This window comes from Manis javanica, chromosome 4, assembly GCF_040802235.1.
Source record: "Manis javanica isolate MJ-LG chromosome 4, MJ_LKY, whole genome shotgun sequence".
NCBI classification, from domain to species: Eukaryota; Metazoa; Chordata; class Mammalia; order Pholidota; family Manidae; genus Manis; species Manis javanica.
In genome coordinates, this window is record NC_133159.1 from 38,096,724 (window position 1) to 38,116,631 (window position 19,908).

Consider the following 19,908-nt stretch of genomic DNA (forward strand, 5'->3'; position numbering starts at 1 on the left):
ATGGGAGAATATATTCATAAATGACAGATCCAATAAAGGGTTGACATACAAAATATATAAAGATCTCACACACCTCAACAAACAAAAAGCAAACAATCCAATTATAAAATGGGCAGAGGAGCTGAATAGACAGTTCTCCAAAGAAGAAATTCAGATGGCCAACAGACACATGAAAAGATGCTCCACATCGCTAGTCATCAGAGAAATGCAAATTAAAACCACAATGAGATATCACCTCACACCAGTAAGGATCACCACCATCCAACAGACAAATAACAACAAATGTTAGCAAGGTTGTGGAGAAAGGGGTACCCTTCTACACTGCTGGTGGGAATGTAAATTAGTTCAAGCTTTGTGGAAAGCAGTATGGAGGTTCCTCAAAAAGTTCAAAATAGACATACCATTTGACCCAGGAATTCCACTTCTAGGAATTTACCCTAAGAACGCAGCAGCCCAGTTTGAAAAAGACGATATGCACCCCTATGTTTATTACAGCACTATCTACAATAGCCAAGAAATGGAAGCAACCTAAGTGTCCATCAGTAGATGAATGGATAAAGAAGATGTGGTATATATATATATATATATACACAGTGGAATATTATTCAGCCATAAGAAGAAAACAAATCCTACCATTTGCAACAGCATGGATGAAGCTAGAGGGTATTATGCTCAGTGAAATAAGCCAGGCAGAGAAAGACAAGTATCAAATGATTTCACTCATCTGTGGAATATAAGAACACAGAAAAACTGAAGGAACAAAACAGCAGCAGAATCACAGAACCCAAGAATGAACTAACAGTTACCAAAGGGAAGGGGACTGGGCAGGAGGGGTGGGAAGGGAGGGATAAGGGTGGGGGAAAAAGAAAGGGGCCATTATGATCAGCATGTATAATACGGGGGAGGGGGCATGGGGAGGGCTTTGCAACACAGTGAAGACAAGTAGTGATTCTACAGCATCTTACTATGCTGATGGACAGTGACTGTAATGGGGTGTGGGGGGGGAACTTGTTGAAGGGGGGAGCCTAGTAAACATAATGTTCTTCATGTAATTGTAGATTACTGATAACAAAATAAAATAATAAAAAATAAATAAAATAAAAAAGAACAAGTGTAGCCATTTACTATTTATCTTCTTATCACTGAGGTTTTGAATTCAGTGTCTTTTCTAAGCTTGTTCAGAGCCCAGCATGCTGAGTGCTTTCTAACTTACAGTCAACTTTATTTTCTAAACAAAAGTAAGTCAGAGTGGTATAAATCTGTGTAAAAAAGACAGCTCTCTTCATCAAAATTTAAAACTTTGTGCAAAAAGGACAGTATCAAGAGATCAAGAGGGTGAAAAGACAACCCATGGAATAGGAGAAAATATTTCTAAATCATTATCTGATAAGGCATTAATATCTAGACTACATAAAAAATTTCTTCAAATCTATAAAAAAAAGTGGGCAAAAGACTTAAACAACATTTTCCCAAAATATACACAAATGACCAATAATCACAAGAGGAAATGTTCAACATCATTCATCATTAGGGAAATGCAAATCAAAATCATAGTGAGATGCTACTTCATTGGGATGGCTATTAACAAAAAAACAGAATAAATGTCAGCAAGGATGTGGAGAAACTGAAGTTCTTGGGCACTGTTGGTAGCAATATAAAATGGTGCTACTATGAGAATTAGTATGGTGGTTTCTTAAAAAATTCAAAATAGGATTGTCATATGACCTAGCAGTTTCACTTCTGGGTATAGACCCAAAAGAATTTAAAGCAGGGACTTGAACAAATATTTTTACACAATGTTTGCAGCATTATTCACAATAGCTAAAAGGTAGAAGCAATCCAACTGCCCAATAGATGAATAAATAAACAAAATCTGGCATATACATATAAAAGGAGTATTATCCATTGGTAAAAAGGAAGGAAATTCTGACACATGCTATAACATGCATGAACCTTGATAACTTATGCTAAGTGAAATGAGCCAGTTACATGTGGACAAATATATATTCCACATATATGAGGTAGTCAAATTCATTGAGACAGAAAGTAGAATTTTAGTTGATGGGGCTGAGGGGAAAAGGGAATGGGAAGTTATATTTAAAGGGTATACAGTGTTTCAGTTTAGTGAGACGAAATATGTTCTGAAGATAGATTGTGGTGATGATTACACAACGTGATTGTGCTTAATGCCACTGAACTGTACACTTAAAAATGGTTAATATGGTAAACTATACTATGCATATTTTACTGAATTTTTAAAAAATAAAAAATTTTTTAAAAGTAGCATGAAAAGATGCAACAGAATGAGAAAAAATATTTACAAATCATACCTAACAAGGATCTAGAATCCTAAATATATAAAGAAAACTTACAACTGAACAACAAGAAGACAAACAACCTAATTCAAATGGGCAAAGAACAAACAGACATTTCTCCAAAGAAGATATATAAATGGTTAACAAGCATAGGAAAAGATGCTCAACATCATTAGTCTATAGGGAAATACAAATCAAAATCATAATGGCATACACTCTACACACTCTAGCATGGCTATAATAAAAAGAAAACAAAACAGAAAATAAGTATTCGTGAGAATGTGAATAAACTGGAATCCTCGTATATTGCTGGAGGGGATGTAAAATGGGGAACCACTGTGGAAAACAACTTAACAATTCCTCAACAAGATAAGCATAGATGTACTATAAGGCATATCAATTCCACTCCTAGATATGAAAGCAATTAGGAATTAAAACAGGTACAAAAAAAATTAAAACAAAAATTTGCATAACGTTCATAGAAGCACTATTCACGTAACCAAAAGGAAAACAACCCAAAGGTGCATCAACAGATGAATGGGTAATCAAAATGACGTACATATCCATACAATGAAATATTATCCAGTCATAAAAAGAATCAAGCACTATCAGAAACAGTGAGTGAGATACATGTGCTAAATGAGAAAGCCAGACATAAGAGGTCAAATATTGTATGATTTCATTTACTTGAAAAGGCAGAATAGGAAATCCACGCAGATATAAAGGAGATTAGTGGTTGGCACTAACTGGGGAAGGTAGGGACAAGGAGTAAATGCTTAATAGGTACAGGGTTTTTGTTTAGGATGATGAAGAAATTGTAGGTTCTGGAACTAGATAGTGGTGACGGTTGTATAACAATATGAACATAATACCACTGAATTATACACTTTAAAATGGTTGAAATGGTAAATTTTATGTTTTGTGTATTTTACCACTATAGAAAAAAAAGCATATTTTGCATGAATGAAAAAGAAAAGAATGCTGTTTAACTCTTCTAGGATGGTTGTGTCAGTTTATTTGGGAGCATGCTAATTGATTTCTTCAAAGTGCTCCTTATTCTTTAGAATGATTTTTCATATAATGTATGAAAAACTAGAATGTCTTTCCTAAAAGTGTTTACTTTTTGCACATGCATGTATCAAATCAAAATTTTGTTTGGTTATAAATTTGTTAAGTGCTTTCAGAATCATGAATGGCTATGAGGGGGTGGGAAGATATTTCTATGTTTACAAATAAAATTAGAAAAATCCAGTCTCTCGTACATAATGCTAGAATTTTCTAACTATAGGCTTATAAGTGTGCATTTCTTTCTGTTCATTGGAAAGCTAAGAAGGAAATCATTTAAATAAAAATGTCAAGGTTTATACCAAGTGGTATTAGAATTACTCTATTTTAAACACAGACATGAAAAAATAATAAATATTTGAAATGCAGTTATTTTCCTAAACAGTTTTTATGTGGCTTACACCCAAATTTTCCTGGTTATCTTTGCACATAGGCATTTTAATTAAAATGCCACTATTAAGAATTCAGCAAGTCCTTTCTTTTCAACTTAATTTACAATTGTGGACAGACATAAAAGCAAAGACATTCTGAAGCTGCCATCAAATAAGCAAGTAAACATTATCTGGATATTATTGAAACAACAAAAAAAATTACCAAAACCTATAAATGAATTCTATAGAAATAAATCAAAATTTATCACATTATCTCAACAAAAGATTATCATTTAAAAATACCCATTATATTATAAATTTTTTCTTTAATAAAAAACTTATTTCAGGTTAAAAGAATAAAGGATTCAGAATAAAAATATAAAGATGAATTGGAATGTTTCTTAAATATAATAATTACATGTACATTTTTTTGAAAAGGCATTACACAAAAAAATAGGAACTCTCAGACTGTATAAATTCAAAAAGGTATTAGATTATCAAAGGGCATATTTACATGTCCACACTTATGATTACATTTTAGAATTTGGAAAAAATGAATTAGAGACATTAAGGCTTGAAACAGTATTATAGATATCATAAAAAATTGTTTTGCTTCTATAGGCACCTAAATATTAGAAGTTTAATTTTATTATATGTTTATTAGTAATTTTTATTAATTTGCAAGCTTTTGTTAAAGAAATACTTTTAAGTTAAAAATTCTTTATAAAAATTCAAGAAATTATGAAGATTCTGAGAAAGTCCTTTATCAAATATTCTAGACTCTTAAAATTGTAGATACTTAAAATTAGTCAAAGTCTATTTGACTATCATATGGACCCAAGCTCTAAGCTTAACCATACCGAAAGCAGGCTGCTGTAAAGATCAGAACTATGCTACCCTTAAGTTAACTCCTCACTTTCAAAGGGCTTCCCATCCTCATCAAGTAATAAGTTGCTTAAAAGCTCCATTACATAAGGTTTACCCAAGGGATGCAATTTCAAAGGAAACTTATTTTCCATTATCGTATTATAAAAGACTTGGGGGATGGGGCTGGGGAGTCATAAAGAAAACTTGGTCCTCTTTTAAAACCCTACCCTGCATTTTTTATACTGTCATTTATATCTAAGTTCAGTTTGTAGTTATTATGCTGTCCACTGTGTAAGAAGAAAGGATTTAACATGCCATTCATAATGGAGCTTGAGCTCTGTCAGGTTTAAAAGACTAACAAAAAAGTTCTTTTATTCGAAGTTAATTTTTCATTTTAGAGTGCTAGGCTAACAGTTCCGGAAAGAAAATTATTATTATAAGCTAGAAGTTGAAGTTGAAAGAGCTTTCAGAATAATGTTTAGTGGAAAAAGAGATTACATCAGTTTCAAATGGAAATGTTTGAGAGAATACATACATGTCTAATCACAAATGGAGGTTTATCTGTTTCTTTTTTGAATTCATAGGGTCCCAGATTTAAATGGGCCAGCCGCTGCCTGGTGTCTTCAGATAGTTCACACATGCGTCTTTTTGTGTAGGGAGACGGAGAGTGTGATTTTGAAGATATTGTAGGCTGTTCGTAGTTTTTTGCATTTATGCAATATTTATTTCTCTCAGGTGACTTGGATTTTTTCTTTTGTGATCTTGATGTTCTGCTTTGCAGTCTGCTGTGTGATTTTTCATCTCGAGCTGTATGGTAAATAAATTTATCCTAAACAAACAAAAAATAGAAATTAACTTGGGCAGAATATATATACATATATATATTCATATGTATATCTGTAGTTATATATATAAACTAAAGGTAGAAAAAACTTTAAAAAGTAATTTAAGGCACATTTAATCTATCACAGCCAACTAGATCAGCCTTTCTTATCTGTGCTGATCCTGGAGGGTCTCTCTCTACATCTCAACCTCCTTCCCTACTTGTTAAGAGTATGTATTCTAATAAAACAGACGTGAAATAGAAGGGAGAAGAGTTGAATATTTTTTAGAAGTAGACAAACAGGAAAGAAAACATATTTTCCTAATTGGAAAATTAAGTCCATGAGTTTCATACCAGCAGCATCAGATTATTTTATTTTTTGTTCTTCTACAGTTTTTGATATGCTCCTAATCTCCCACCTTGTCCAATGACATCAACAAGTAATTCAGAATTTGTTTACCTTATCTCATTTCATCCATCTCTATGACATTACAGTGAATCACAAAAGCAAGGACTTTTGAGGTGTAATAAAAGCTCAAGCAATGAATCTTTCCAGGACCTTGGACTCAGACTTTCTATTTCTTAGCTTTAATTATCTTTTTCTACTTTATCTTAGATTTTCATCATTATGCAGATCCATTGCATCTCAAACTCTGAAAATCCCTTGCTGATCAAAACTTCTTTTCTTCAGCCTTCTTCTTTTATTCTTGCCCTTTTCAACTCCTCAGTCCCTAGACCTCTTACCCCAGACCTTCCTATGTTTTTAGTATCCCTTAACTCCAGACCCAGATGAAACCATAATCATCCATTTCTGCAATGCTATAAAGTTCCTTCTTACCCACTTCTGATTATACTAAACCTAAAATAGTTAACCCCATCTCCTTTCTTTATTACAGTTTTTAAATGCTGAATCCTACTAGAGAAAATTAAAACTGTGGTATAACTGCTACAAATATATGTTAACTCTACTCAATCCTTAACGTATCCTAATACTGTTCAATAACACTTAAAATAGTAGTTGTTTTATACTGTTTACAAAATGGCTCCCTCCTTTGGCTAACAGCACAATATCGCATGTGACCCATGAAAGCATTTATTATCCTTTATTCCTGAAAACCTTCCTGCCACCATGTGAATAAAGTCAAAGTAGCCTGCTAGATGATGAGAATCTTGTGGCCATCACCCAGCTGAAATCAAGCCAATTACCAGACCATTCAGCCGTAGCCTAGCCAGTCCAGACTAAATGAATTACCCAGCCAAATCCACAGAATTATGGGAACCATTTTGTTTCAAGCCATTTTCGTTTAACATTTAATGCTAAATGTTGCAGATGATTTATTTATGAATGACTATATTACTTTTATAGAAAAATTAGTGTATTTTTTCATATTCAAGTATTTCCCTGTAGCCACTAAGTTAGTGTGGTGATTTTACACAGCAAAAGCTGCTTGATATAGATTAACAAACATATCAATAAAGCTACTATTGATTATAACAAATTTAATAATGAATTTTATTTTGGAGTAGGTAAAAAGAGAACTAGTTATCTTTTGGAAAATCACAATAATATGCTTAATTTTGTCAGTCCATTCAATTGGTGACAAAACATCCAATTTGAAAATAATGAACCAAAAGAAATAGAGATCATTATAAGTCCTTGTAAACTTTAATAATTTTATGTTATTTCACTCAATCATCTCTTAAAAACAAAATTGTCTTATTTTCATATTTGAATCTGAAAATGCTGATTTACTAAAATTATAATTGTAACTAATATTCATTTGAAAAAAAGACTTATCAAATTCTCAAATAAGGTCACATAAGATTAAAATTCAGGCTGTTAATATTCAGAATTTTATATAAAAGCATATACTCTATTGTGCCTACTAGACTATGTTTCTATCTTATTTTCAACTATTGTCTTTTGATCTCCTCCAATTCCCTTAATTAAGAAAAAAAACTTCAATAACAGCTACAAAATTCATTAATTATATATTATGTCTGTAAAGCAGCCTTATCATATCTGATTCTAAAGCATATTTTCTTAAACACTATGACAATGTTAAAATAACAAGTTAAAAAAAGAAATGTGATGTCAAAAGCTTACAGAGGAAAATATTAATTCAGAAGCCCAGTGAAACTACTAATGGGGTGACTAATTCAGAAAGGAGTCTCCTACCAAGTTTAAACTTAGAATGATGTACTTTTCACTGTCTATGTTATACTCCAGGCAACAAAAATTTTCCATCCACCCACTTCAAAGGCATACCCTAATGAGGTGAGCAAAATTTTGTCTGAGTCCAGGTAAAACACTTCTACCAATTTATAAATATGCATAACACATATCTCAGAAACAAGTCAGTAACATATCTCTGCATTTGCCATAGGTTGTTAGATCTCTAACAGATGTGTTTCAGCTTGCACAAAAAAGTTAAATAACTACAACCAAACTCTGACTTACTAAATAATATCTCGCTAAACAAATTAAGAATAATTCCCTTGATAATTTTATAACTATATGTTACCTTTTTTAGCTTAAGTCTTAGTTACTATCCTTAGCAGTTTCACTCTAAATGGATAATGTAGTAAATTAACATTCCACTCTTTCCATCATAGGTCCAGTACATCGCTGTTTGGGCCCTCTGGGCTTTATATGTTACTGGCTCTTCATCACAGGTTAGTCTTTGTTACCTGGTCACAATGCAACTGCATATTAGTGACACCTAGACCATCAGATAACCTGTGGACAAGGTAGCAAGATGATCCTGGTGACTCAGTAAGAAGTTAGAACAGCATGGAATATTAGATCTAGGTATCTCAGTTTACTAAAGCAGTTTTTATAAATATAGAAAGCACTAAGGCTTGAGTGTCCAAGTTTCCCTTGATCTAACACCACTAGTACAGCTACCAAAAAGAGCAACAGTCCCTCAAGAAATTAGAGACACTCAAGAAATCATACTCACTAAACACCAATATCCCAGCCTGAGAACCTCTGGTCAGATTTGCTAAAAATGTATCCTTTGAATTTTTTGCAGTAACTTGTAGAGTTTCTTTAAGATTTATAGAAGCCTCCAATCTAGTTTTCTGTGGAACTTCTTGATCTTCACCTCTTTCTGGTAGCCTGATTTCTTTGCATTAAAAGAAAGGCCCATGAAATTAAATAATAATAACAATAGTAACATCATGGCACCATCTATCATGTGTATAAAACTTTTCACTTCACATATATTGATGTAACCAAACAGCTAAATATCTATGGTAATAGTTTTATTAAACTAAAGAGCGACCCCCATAGAAGTGAAGAGAGCTGTAGCCAAAACAAAATAATGCTTGCCAAATGTCCATAAATATGAATGAATAAATCAAGCCATTAGGTACTTTAAATGATTTTAACCTGAGTGCAGCACTTCCTTGAACTTATCAGACATTCAGTAATCACTGAGGTCGTAGAAAATTCCAGCTTTGGAGCAATTCCCTGAAGGAGAAAAAGAGGGAATTCTTAGATATTTCAATTTTTAAAAAGGATAATTATTAGTGATGAAAATATAACCTAAAGTAACAAACACTTCTCAAGGTTCAGCTACTTCATCTGTTAGTTTGAATTTTTTATTAAAGATGATGACACAGTAATGCTAAATGTTAGCAAGAAACAGTTTGATTGCAGATGATTTATTTGAGTGACTATATAACTTTTATAGAAAAATTAATATATTTTTTCATATTCAAGTATTTCCCTGTCAAATAATTCTAAGATTTTAAAACTATGACATAATTAAATATATGAAAATAGTTAATGAATTTGAGCTCTTTTTACTTTTACAAATTAAGATATATTTACTATAGAATCAAGAAATATTTTGGACTGCCTTCTCATGTTAAAAAGAAACACCACAGCTTCTGGGTATACAATTCTTGAAAACAGAAGAGAGGTAAGTCTTTACCAATTCCTCCAACATTTCTTCCCGTAGCATACCTTACATTCAGTTCTATGAATGAACCTGGCTTTAATTTCTTATAACAGTTCAAACATCAGCTTGAACACTGTTTTGAAATAAGTGGAGTTATATGGGAAAATCCCAAATAACAGTCACAAAGCACCTGAGAAAATATTTGGAAGCCCACAAATTATATGTTCACCAAAACATTAAAATATATCATCTGTGCCAGTGTAGCTTCACTCTAATATAGAAGCCATATATTAGTCCTCTACAAACCTAAACTTTGGTCTACTAACTTTAAGTTTCAAACATCATACGTTACAGAAAAAGTAAATCTGAATTGCCTAAGAATTAACTGAACAATTGTTTTTCTGCAAACATATCTTTTACTAATGATGTCTACTATGCCTTTTGTTAGTTATCTATTGCTACATAGCCTATTAGCAGTTTGGAGCATCAGTAAACACTTATTATCTTACATTGTTTGTTTGGATCAGTAATCTGGCAGAGGTTGAACAGGGTGGTTCTGGCTCAAAATCTTTCATGTGCTTGCAGTCAAGATGATGTTTGGGCTGCAGTCATCTGAAGGTTTGACTGGAGCTGGATGGCCTGCTTCCCAAAAAGGTTCATTCACACACCTGCTAGCTGGAGGCCTCAATTTTTTTCAAGTTTTAAGCAAGAGGACCCAGCTGCTCATCACATAAATCTTCCCCTTGGACTGCTTGAGTGTCCTCATTATTTACCAGCTAATTCCCCCAAAGCAAGTGAACCAACAGCAAACCAAGGAGGAAGACACAATCATTTAAAATGTTTTTATTGAAATATAGTTGATATACAGTATTATATTGGTTTCAGATGTAAAACATAGTGATTTGACAATTATATACATTACTAAATGCTCACCAAAATAAGTGTAATTACCATCTGTCACTATAAAAGATATTACAATACTATTGGCTATATTCCCTATGTTATACTTCTATCCCTGTGACTAATTTATTTTATAATTTGAATTCTGTACCTCTTTAGCCTCATCACCTATTTCACCCACCCCATAACTCCCATACCCTGTGGTAACCAGCAGTCCATTGTCTGTGTTTATGAATCTATTTTTGGTTTGTTAATTTTTTTTAAGACTTCACATATAAGTGAAATCATACGGTATTTGTCTTTTTCTGTCTGACTTATTTCACTTAGCATAATACCTTCTAGGTTCATCTATGTTGTTCCAAATGGCAAGATTTCATTTTTCTTTATGGCTGAATAATATTTGATTGTGTATTTGTACCAAATCTTCTTTACCCATTCATCTATTGATGGACATTTAGGATGAAGTCACAGTCATTCCTATGACTTAGTCTCAGAAGTCTAACACTTTCACTTCTAACACATTCTATTCATTAGAGTCCCTAAGTACAATCCACACTCAAGGACAAAAGAATTAGGTTACCTTTTCAGTAAAGGAATACCAAAAATTTTGTGGACATATTTTTAAACCATCCTCTTATCCTCTGACCACAAGTTACTTACACTCCTCTCAGGTGTAAACTCAACTCATACCTTAACAAAAAAAAAAAAAGAAAGAAAGAAAGGAAAGAAAACAAAGAATGAAAGAAAAGATGAGAAAAGAAAAATGTCTCCTTCTCTCATCCTTTTACAACTTCAGCTTGAAATCCAGGATGTTGGCATCTAAGTCAAATCTTTATTTGGCCTCCTCAAGTGTGGTTTAGCACAGTTCCTAGAATACAGTCCCTCACAATTAGAAGATCTATGAACTAAAGAAGCAAGTTATCTGCCCAAAACATTTCCAAAGTATACACGTGCAACAGACACAGGACAATCACTATAGACATCCCTGTTCAAGAAGGGAGAAAACAAGAGGCAAAAAGGAGTCACTGGTCCATAGAAATTTCAGGGTAATGTTAGAAATCCTTCAATTGGAAGTTTAGTCCTATTCCTTCTTATAAATAACTATCCATGGTTCTTGATTTCACTCTCTGGGGTCTTAGGTCCATCCTTGGAATTATCATTCCTTTGCAATGAGAGGTAGACCATTTTGGAATTGCACAGTTCAAGCTTTGGTCCTGTCAACAGAATTTAGGGATCCAAAGGTCATTTTGTAATTTCTCTCCATTTCAGACCAACCAGGTGATGTTTCTACCAATAGCAGACTCTTAAAAATCATTTTTCCTTTTCATGTGAATCTTACCAAAGTTCAATCCATTAGAAAAGCCACCCTCTTCTCCACACTGGGCATCCACTGAGATTGCATCTTGGAAAAAAACCTATTTGAGGAAATTATTTTCTGAGACAATATCTTGGATCTTCTAGCATTTTACTCAAAGATTTTACAGTCATAACCTTAGTTTTACCATCAGACCATAGTTTCCTGAAAGTGCCTGGAATGATTTTTGCTCAGAAGTCATTTTTGATTTTAGCAATATTTGCCACTGGGAAAAGCTGAGAATCTTTAGAAACAGTAAGTTCCAACTCTTTGTTAAATGGCCTTTCCTTCTGCTTATCTATCTCCTTTCATACTTCACTATAAGCAGCAAGAGGAAACCAACCAGGCTTTCTATAGTCTGTCTAAAAGTCTCCTTAGACAGACCAACCCATTAGGTAATTTTCTACATCCCACATTACTGCAGGTGACTGTGTTGCTAAACTTTCTGCAATTACATAATAAGTATTCCTTTTTTTTGGTATCATTAATGTACAATTACATGAGCAACATTGGGGACTCTCCCCATTATCAGGTCCCCATCACATTGCCATTACAGCCACTGTACATCAGTGTAGAAAGATGCTATAGTATCACTACTTGTCTTCTTTGTGTTGTACTGACTTCCCCATGCCAACCGCCCTACATTATGTGTGCAAATGGTAATGCCCCTCAGTCCCACTTCTCCCTCCTTTCCCAACCATCCTCCCCAGTCCCTTTCCCTTTGGTAACTGTTAGTCCATTCTTGGGTTCTGTGAGTCTGCTGCTGTTTTGTTCTTTCAGTTTTTGCTTTGTTCTTATGCTCCACAGATGAGTGAAATCATTTGATGCTTGTCTTTCTCCACCTGGCTTATTTCACTGAACATAATACTCTCTAGCTCCATGCATGTTGTTGCAAATGGTAGGATTTGTTTTCTTCTTATGGCTGAAAATATTCCATGTGTATATGTACCACCTCTTCATTATCCATTCATCTACTGATGGACACTTAAGTTGCTTCCATTTCTTGCCTATTGTAAATAGTGCTGCGATAGGGGTGCATCTGCCTTTTTCAAACTGGGCTGCTGCATTCTTAGGGTAAATTCCTAGAAGTGGGATTCCTGGGTCAAATGGTATGTCTATTTTGAGCTTTTTGAGGAACCTCCATACTGCTTTCCACAATGGTTGAACTAGTTTACATTCCCATCAGCAGTATAGGAGAGTTCCCCTTACTTCACAACCTTGCCAATATTTGTTGTTGTTTGTCTTTTGAATGGTAGCAATCCTAACTGGGGTGAGGTGATATCTCACTGTGGTTTTAATTTGCATTTCTCTGATGATTAGCGATGTGGAGGATATTTTCATGTGTCTGTTGGCCCTCTGAGTTTCTTCTTTAGAAAAGTGTCTGGTTCACATCCTCTGCCCATTGTTTAATTGGATTATTTGCTTTCTGTTTGTTTAGATGCATGAGCTCTTTATATTTTGGATGTTAACCCTTTATCAGGTCCATCATTTATGAATATATTTTCCCATACTGTAGGATGCCTTTTTGTCCTATTGATGGTATCCTTTGCTGTACAGAAGCTTTTCAGCTTGATATAGTCCCTCTTGCTCATTTTTGCTTTTGTTTCCCTTGCCCGGGGAGATATGTTCATGAAGAACTTGCTCATATTTATGTCCAAGAGATTTTTGCCTATGTTTTTTTCTAAGAGTTTTATGGTTTCATGACTTACATTCAGGTCTTTGATCCATTTTGAATTTACTTTGTGTACATGGTTAGATGGTAATCCAGTTTCATTCTCTTGCATGTAGCTGTCCAGTTTTTCCAAATCAGCTGTTGAAGAGGCTGTCATTTCCCCACTGTATGTCCATGGCTCCTTTATCATATATTAATTGACCATATATGTTTGGGTTAATATCTGGACTCTCTATTCTGTTCCACTGGTCTATGGGTCTGTTCTTGTGCCAGTACCAAATTGTCTTGATTACTGTGGCTTTATAGTAGAGCTTGAAGCTGGGGAGCGAGTTCCCTCCCACTTTAGTCTTCCTTCTCAGGATTGCTTTGGCTATTTGGGGTCTTCTGTGGTTCCACATGAATTTCAGAACTATTTGTTCCAGTTCGTTGAAGAATGCTGTTGGTATTTTGATAGGGATTGGATTGAATCTGTAGATTGCTTTAGGCAGGATGGCCATTTTGACAATATTAATTCTTCCTAGCCAAGAGCATGGGATGAATTTCCATTTGTTAGTGTCCTCTTTAATGTCTCTCATGAGTGTCTTGTAGTTTTCAGGGTATAGGTCTTTCACTTCCTTGGGTAGGTTTATTCCTAGGTATTTTACTCTTCTTGATGCAATTGTGAATGGAATTGCTTTCCTGATTTCTCATTCTGCTACTTCATCATTAGTGTGTAGGAATGCCTCAGATTTCTGTGTATTAATTTTGTATCCTGCAAATTTGCTGAATTCAGATATTATTTTGAGTAGTTTTGGAGTGGATTCTTTAGAGTTTTATATGTACAATATCAAGTGACAGTTTGACTCCTTCCTTATCAATCTGGATGCCTTTTATTTCTTTGTTTTGTCTGATTGACCTGCTAGGACCTCCAGTATTATGTTGAATAAAACCGGGGAGAGTGAGGAATCATGTCTTGTTCCTGATCTTAGGGGAAAAGCTTTCAGCTTCTCACTGTTAAGTATGATGTTGGCTGTGGGTTTGTCATATATGGCCTTTATTATGTTGAGGTACTTGCCCTCTATACCCATTTTGTTGAGAGTTTTTACCATGAAAGGATGTTGAATTTTGTCAAATGCTTTTTCAGCTTCTATAGAGATTATCATGTGGTTTTTGTCCTTCTTTTTGTTGATGTGGTGGGTGATGTTGATGGATTTTTGAAAGTTGTACCATCCTTTTATCCCTAAGATGAATCCCACTTGATTATGGTGTATGATACTCTGGATGTATTTTTGAACTTGGTTTGCTAATATTTTGTTGAGTATTTTTGCATCTATGTTCATCAGGGGTATTGGTCTGTAATTTTCTTTTTTGGTGGGGTGTTTGCCTGGTTTTGGTATTAGAGTGATGCTGGCTTCATAGAATGAGTTTGAAAGTATTCCTTCCTCTTCTATTTTTGGAAAACTTTAAGGAGAATGGGTATTACGTCTTCTCTAAATGTCTGATAAAATTCCACGGTGAATCCATTTGGCCCGGGTGTTTTGTTCTTCAGCAGTTTTTTGATTACTGATTCAATTTCTTTGCTGGTAATTGGTCTGTTTAGATTTTCTGTTTCTTCCTTGGTCAGTCTTGGAAAGTTGTATTTTTCTAGAAAGTTGTCCATTTCTTCTAGTTTATCTAATTTTCATAGTATTCTCTAATAATTCTTTGTATTTCTGTTGTGTCTGTCATGATTTTACCTCTCTCATTTCTGATTCTGTTTGTGTGTAGATTCTCTTTTTCTCTTAGTAAGTCTGGCTAGGGGTTTATCTATTTTGTTTATTTTCTCAAAGAACCAGCTCTTGGTTTCATTGATTTTTTTTCTATTGTTTTATTCTTCTCAATTTTATTCATTTCTTTTCTGATCTTTATTATGTCCCTCTGTCTGCTGAGTTTGGGCCGCATTTGTTCTTCTTTTTCCAGTTTCAATAATTGTGAATTTAGTCTATTCATTTCGGATTGTTCTTCCTTCTTTAAATAGGCCTGGATTGCTCTATGCTTTCCTCTTAGAATTGCCTTTGCTGTGTCCCACAGAAGTTGGGGCATTTTGCTGTTGTTTTCATTTGTCTCCATATATTGTTTGATCTGTTTTAATTTGGTCTTTGATCCATTGATTATTTAGGAGCATGTTGTTAAGTCTCCATGTGTTTGCAAGCCTTTTTGTTTTCTTTGTACAATTTATTTCTAGTTTTATACCTTTGGGTCCTGAGATGTTGGTTGGTGCAATTTCAGTGTTTTTGAATTTACTGAAGCTCTTTTTGTGGCCTAGTATATGGTCTATTCTGGAAAATGTTCCATGTGCTCTTGGGAAGAATGTGTATCCTGCTGCTTTTGTGTGTAGAGTTCTGTAGATGCATGTTTGGTCCATCTGTTCTAGTGTTTTGTTCAGTGCCTCGGTGTCCTTACTTATTTTCTGTCTGGTTGATTTGTCCTATTGAGTGAGTGGTATGTTGAAGTCTCCTAAAATGAATGCATTGAATTCTATTTCCGCATTGAATTCTGTTAGTATTTGTTTCACATATGCAGGTGTTCTTGTGGTGGACATATAGATATTTATGATGGTTATATCCTCTTGTTGGACTGCTCCTTTATCATTATGTAATGTCCTTATTTATCTCTTGTTACTTTCTTTGATTTGAAGTCTATTTTGTCTGATATGAGTACTGCAACACCTGCTTTGTTCTCCCTATTGTTTGCATGAAATATCTTTTTCCATCCCTTCACTTTAGTCTGTGTATGTCTTTCAGTTTGAGGTGAGTCTCTTGTAAGCAGCATGTAGATGGGTCTTACTTTTTTTATTCATTCTATTACTCTGTGTCTTTTGATTGGTGCATTCAGTCCATTTACATTTAGGGTGGTTATCAATAGATATGTACTTATTGCCTTTGTAGGCTTTGGATTCATGGTTACCAAAGGTTCAAGGGTAGCTTCTTTACTATCTCAGCATCTAACTTTAACTCACTTATTATGCTATTAGAAACACAGTCTGATGATTCCTTATTTCTCTCCCTTCTTTTTCTTCCTCCTCAACTCTTCTTTCTCAAACTCCTTTTTTCCTCCTCCTCAATTCCTTGTATGTTAGGTTTTTTTTTTATGTACTCTTTTGTGTTTCCCTTGACTGATTTTTTGAATAGCTGATTTTTAAAAATTTGCCTTTAGTTAGAATTTGGTTGGTCTACTTTCTTTGCTGTGATTTTATTTTTTCTGGTGGCATCTATTTAGCCTTAGGAGTCTCCATCTGTAGCCTTAGGAGTACTTCCATGTAGGGCAGTTCCTTGAAAATACACTGCAGAGGTGGTTTGTGGGAGGTAAATTCCCTCAACTTTTGCTTATCTCAGAATTGTTTAATCCCTCCTTCAAATTTAAGTGATAGTCTTGCTGTATACAGCATTCTTGGTTCAAGGCCCTTCTGTTTCATTGCATTAAGTATTTCATGCCATTCTCTTCTGGCCTGTAAGGTTTCTGTTGAGAAGTCTGATGATAGCCTGATGGGTTTTCCTTTGTAGGTGATCTTTTTTCTCTCTCTGGCTGCTTTTAATACCCTCTCCTTGTCTTTGATCTTTGCTATTTTAATTACTATATGTCTTGGTGTTGTCCTCCTTGGGTCCCTTGTGTTGGGAGATCCGTGGACTTCCATGGTCTGAGTGACTATTTCCTTCCCCAGCTTGGGGAAGTTATTAGCAATTATTTCTTCAAAGACACTTTCTATCCCTTTTTCTCTCTTCTTCTTCTCCTGGTACCCCTATAATGTGAATATTGTTCCAGTTGGATTGGTCACACAGTTCTCTTAATATTTTTTCCTTCCTAGAGATCCTTTTATCCCTCTCTGCCTCAGTTTCTCTGTACTCTTGTTCTCTGATTTCTATTCCATTAACAGTCTCTTCCACTTCATCCAGCTTGCTCTTAAATCCTTCCATTGTTTGTTTCATTTCTGTTATCTCCCTCCAGACTTCATCCCTTAGCTCTTGCATATTTCTCTGCATCTCCATCAGCATGGTTATATCTTTTATTTTGAATTCTTTTTCAGGTAGATTGGTTATTTGGGTCTCACCAGGCCCTCTCTCTGGTGTTTGGGTGCTTTTGGACTGAACGAGGTTCTTCTGCCTTTTCACTGCAATAGATGTGATCGCCAGCACGTAGTGTGTGTGTCAGCCGGGAGAACAAAGTCCCTTCCTGCTTGCTAGTCACCTTTCCCATCTCCGCTGCCTTTGCCAGTCAACCTCACACAGGGAGCAGCCTCTGGGTTGATTCCCTGAGCTGCTGTGGGCAGGGTGGCCCTCTGGATGACGTAGGGCCCTGCTGGGGGTCATAGGTGAGCCACATGTGTTCTCCTGAGAGAACGGTGCCCCTTCATGCTTTCTGGACTCTGTGCCAGCTTCCTCTGCCTGTGCTGGTCATCAGGTGCATGGAGCAGCCTCTGGGTTAATCCCCTCTGCTGCCATGGGTGGGGAAGCCCTTGGGATGGCCTATGGCACTGGTGGTGGTTGCAGGTGATCAGAGCATATTTGTTGCGAGAGCAGAGCCCCTATGTGCCTTCTGGACTCTGTGCCAGCTTTCTCTGCCTGTGCCTGTCAACCAGGTGCAGGGGGCAGCCTCTGGGTTGATTCCCTGAGCTGCTGTGGGCAGGGCTGCCCTTGGGATGGCCTATGGCACTGGCGGGAGTTGCAGGTGAGCAGCGCATGGTTGCCATGAGAATAAAGCCCCTCCAGGCTCTGCACCATCTTCTGCTGTCTGTGCCGGGCAGCTGTGCACAGAGTGCAGCCTCTGGGTCTGGCCTAGCTGCATGCTGGGAGAAGACTCTGTGTGGTTGCTGTGGGCGGGGCTGCTCTCCAGCTCATCCACAGCAATGGCGGCTTGCAGTGCCGGCAGGGGGGAATGAATGGCAGGCTGCTTATTGCCATGAGGGGCTTAGGAGCTGCATTGCCCCTCAGGGGGTTAGGGTGCCAGTTTCTAGCCTGCTGGGCTGAGTGTGCCAAGAAAATTTTGTCCACCTGTTAAACCCTTGTCCCTTTAAGACTTTTAAAGCACCGGCTTTTGTTTTGTCCCAGGGGAGCCAGCTGTGGGGACCTGCTTGCAGTCTCCATCTCAGATTTTACTTTTCCATTTCTCTAATATCCAGTACACCATGCAATGTGTGTCTTTGCTCCTGGTGCAGATTACTAGGGCTGGTTATTTAGCAGTCTTGTGCTTCCACTCCCTCCCGCCAGTGAGCTGGGGTGGGGGGAGTGTTTGGGTCCCACCAGGTCTTGGCTTTGTATCCTACCCTTTTCGTGGGATGCTGAGTTCCTGCAGATGTAGATGTAGCCTGGCTGTTGTACTGTATCTTCTGGTCTCTCTTCTAGGAATCTAAGTATTCGTTTTAACCGATAATATTTACCTCACTTTCTGGTAAACACTCATCTGAGAGTTTCTTCAAGGCTCCTTAAGCTTTCAAAACATTCTAGAAAAGCCTGGTCCAGCTTCTGCCCTCTCCATAGAGTTGTTTTGTGTCCTCACACACAGCCACTGGCTTACTCCAGAGTCAGTGATACAAAGGTGAGAGCAAGGAGGAAGGTACATTTAATGACCTGGTCTCAAAGTCTAATAACTGTCACTTTATTGCATTATATCTATTAGAGTCACTAAGTACAGTCTATAGAATTAAACCTGACTTTGGAAAAGAGAAGGATCAAATTATTCATGGTCATATAACTACCATAGCCTGGATTTCAATTTATCAATTTACACCCCTCACCCCCCCACCTCTTATATTGCTGGTTACGTAGTAAATGCTCACTCTTTTAGCCATTGTTTTTACTGAGTTTTCAAAACCCGTATGTTATCAGTTGATATTCTCAAGGGAAACAGAATAGGATATATATATATCCTATTATGAGAGATAGAAGGATTTATTTGAAGGAATTCCCACAATGGTGATGGTGAAGGTGGCAGGTCCAAAATCTATAGGACAGGCTGGCAGGCTAGAAAAGCAGGTAGTATTTCTATGTTACAGTCTTCAGGCAGAATTCCTTATTCTTTGGGAAACCTCAGTGTTTTCTCTTCAGGCCTTCAACTAACTGAATGAGATCCACCTATATTATAAACAGTAATCTCCTACCCTTAAAGTCAACTGATTGTAAATGTTAATCATATCTAAAAAACACCTTCACAACAACATCTAGACTAGCATTTGAATAAATAGCTGGGCACCATAACCTAACCACATTGACACATATAATTAATCATCACATCATTTCAAATGTCAGTTTCTCTATGAAGTCTACCGTAAGATATAATTCATTCATTAGTTCCATCAAGAGGCATTTTAGTACTTACCTCATGCAAAATGCTGTGCTAAGAGTTAAACTAATGAGAAGTCACAGATTTTGTTTTTATGAGTTCACAGTCTAAAAGAGGTATTAGCACAATCCCCAATGTCATGATGTCCACAACCACTATCATATCACTAACATTTACTGAGCCCTTTCTATGTGCCAGGCACTGCTATAATCATTCATAAGGTTTCATTAGTCCATCCAACAGCTCTCTGTTAGCTCTATGTTATAGTGCTTTGCTCAAGTTTACTTAGGTACACAGGACAGTGGCAGGATTTAATCCCACATGTGACTGGAATCCTTG

At 36.0% G+C, this 19,908-nt stretch overlaps 1 protein-coding gene across 4 annotated transcripts in view; it reads right to left on the reverse strand.

Moving 5' to 3' along the window:
• Nucleotides 1-19,908, reverse strand: part of SPATA6 (spermatogenesis associated 6) — a 149,205-nt gene that overhangs the window by 76,641 nt on the left and 52,656 nt on the right. For all 4 annotated transcript variants that reach the window (XM_037021958.2, XM_037021957.2, XM_073233899.1 and 1 more), the window contains 2 exons: nt 8,836-8,916; nt 5,154-5,447 (listed from right to left, as the gene is read on the reverse strand). In XM_037021958.2, coding sequence (XP_036877853.1) covers nt 5,154-5,447; nt 8,836-8,916 — 375 coding nt within the window. The remainder of the gene's footprint in view (nt 1-5,153; nt 5,448-8,835; nt 8,917-19,908) is intronic.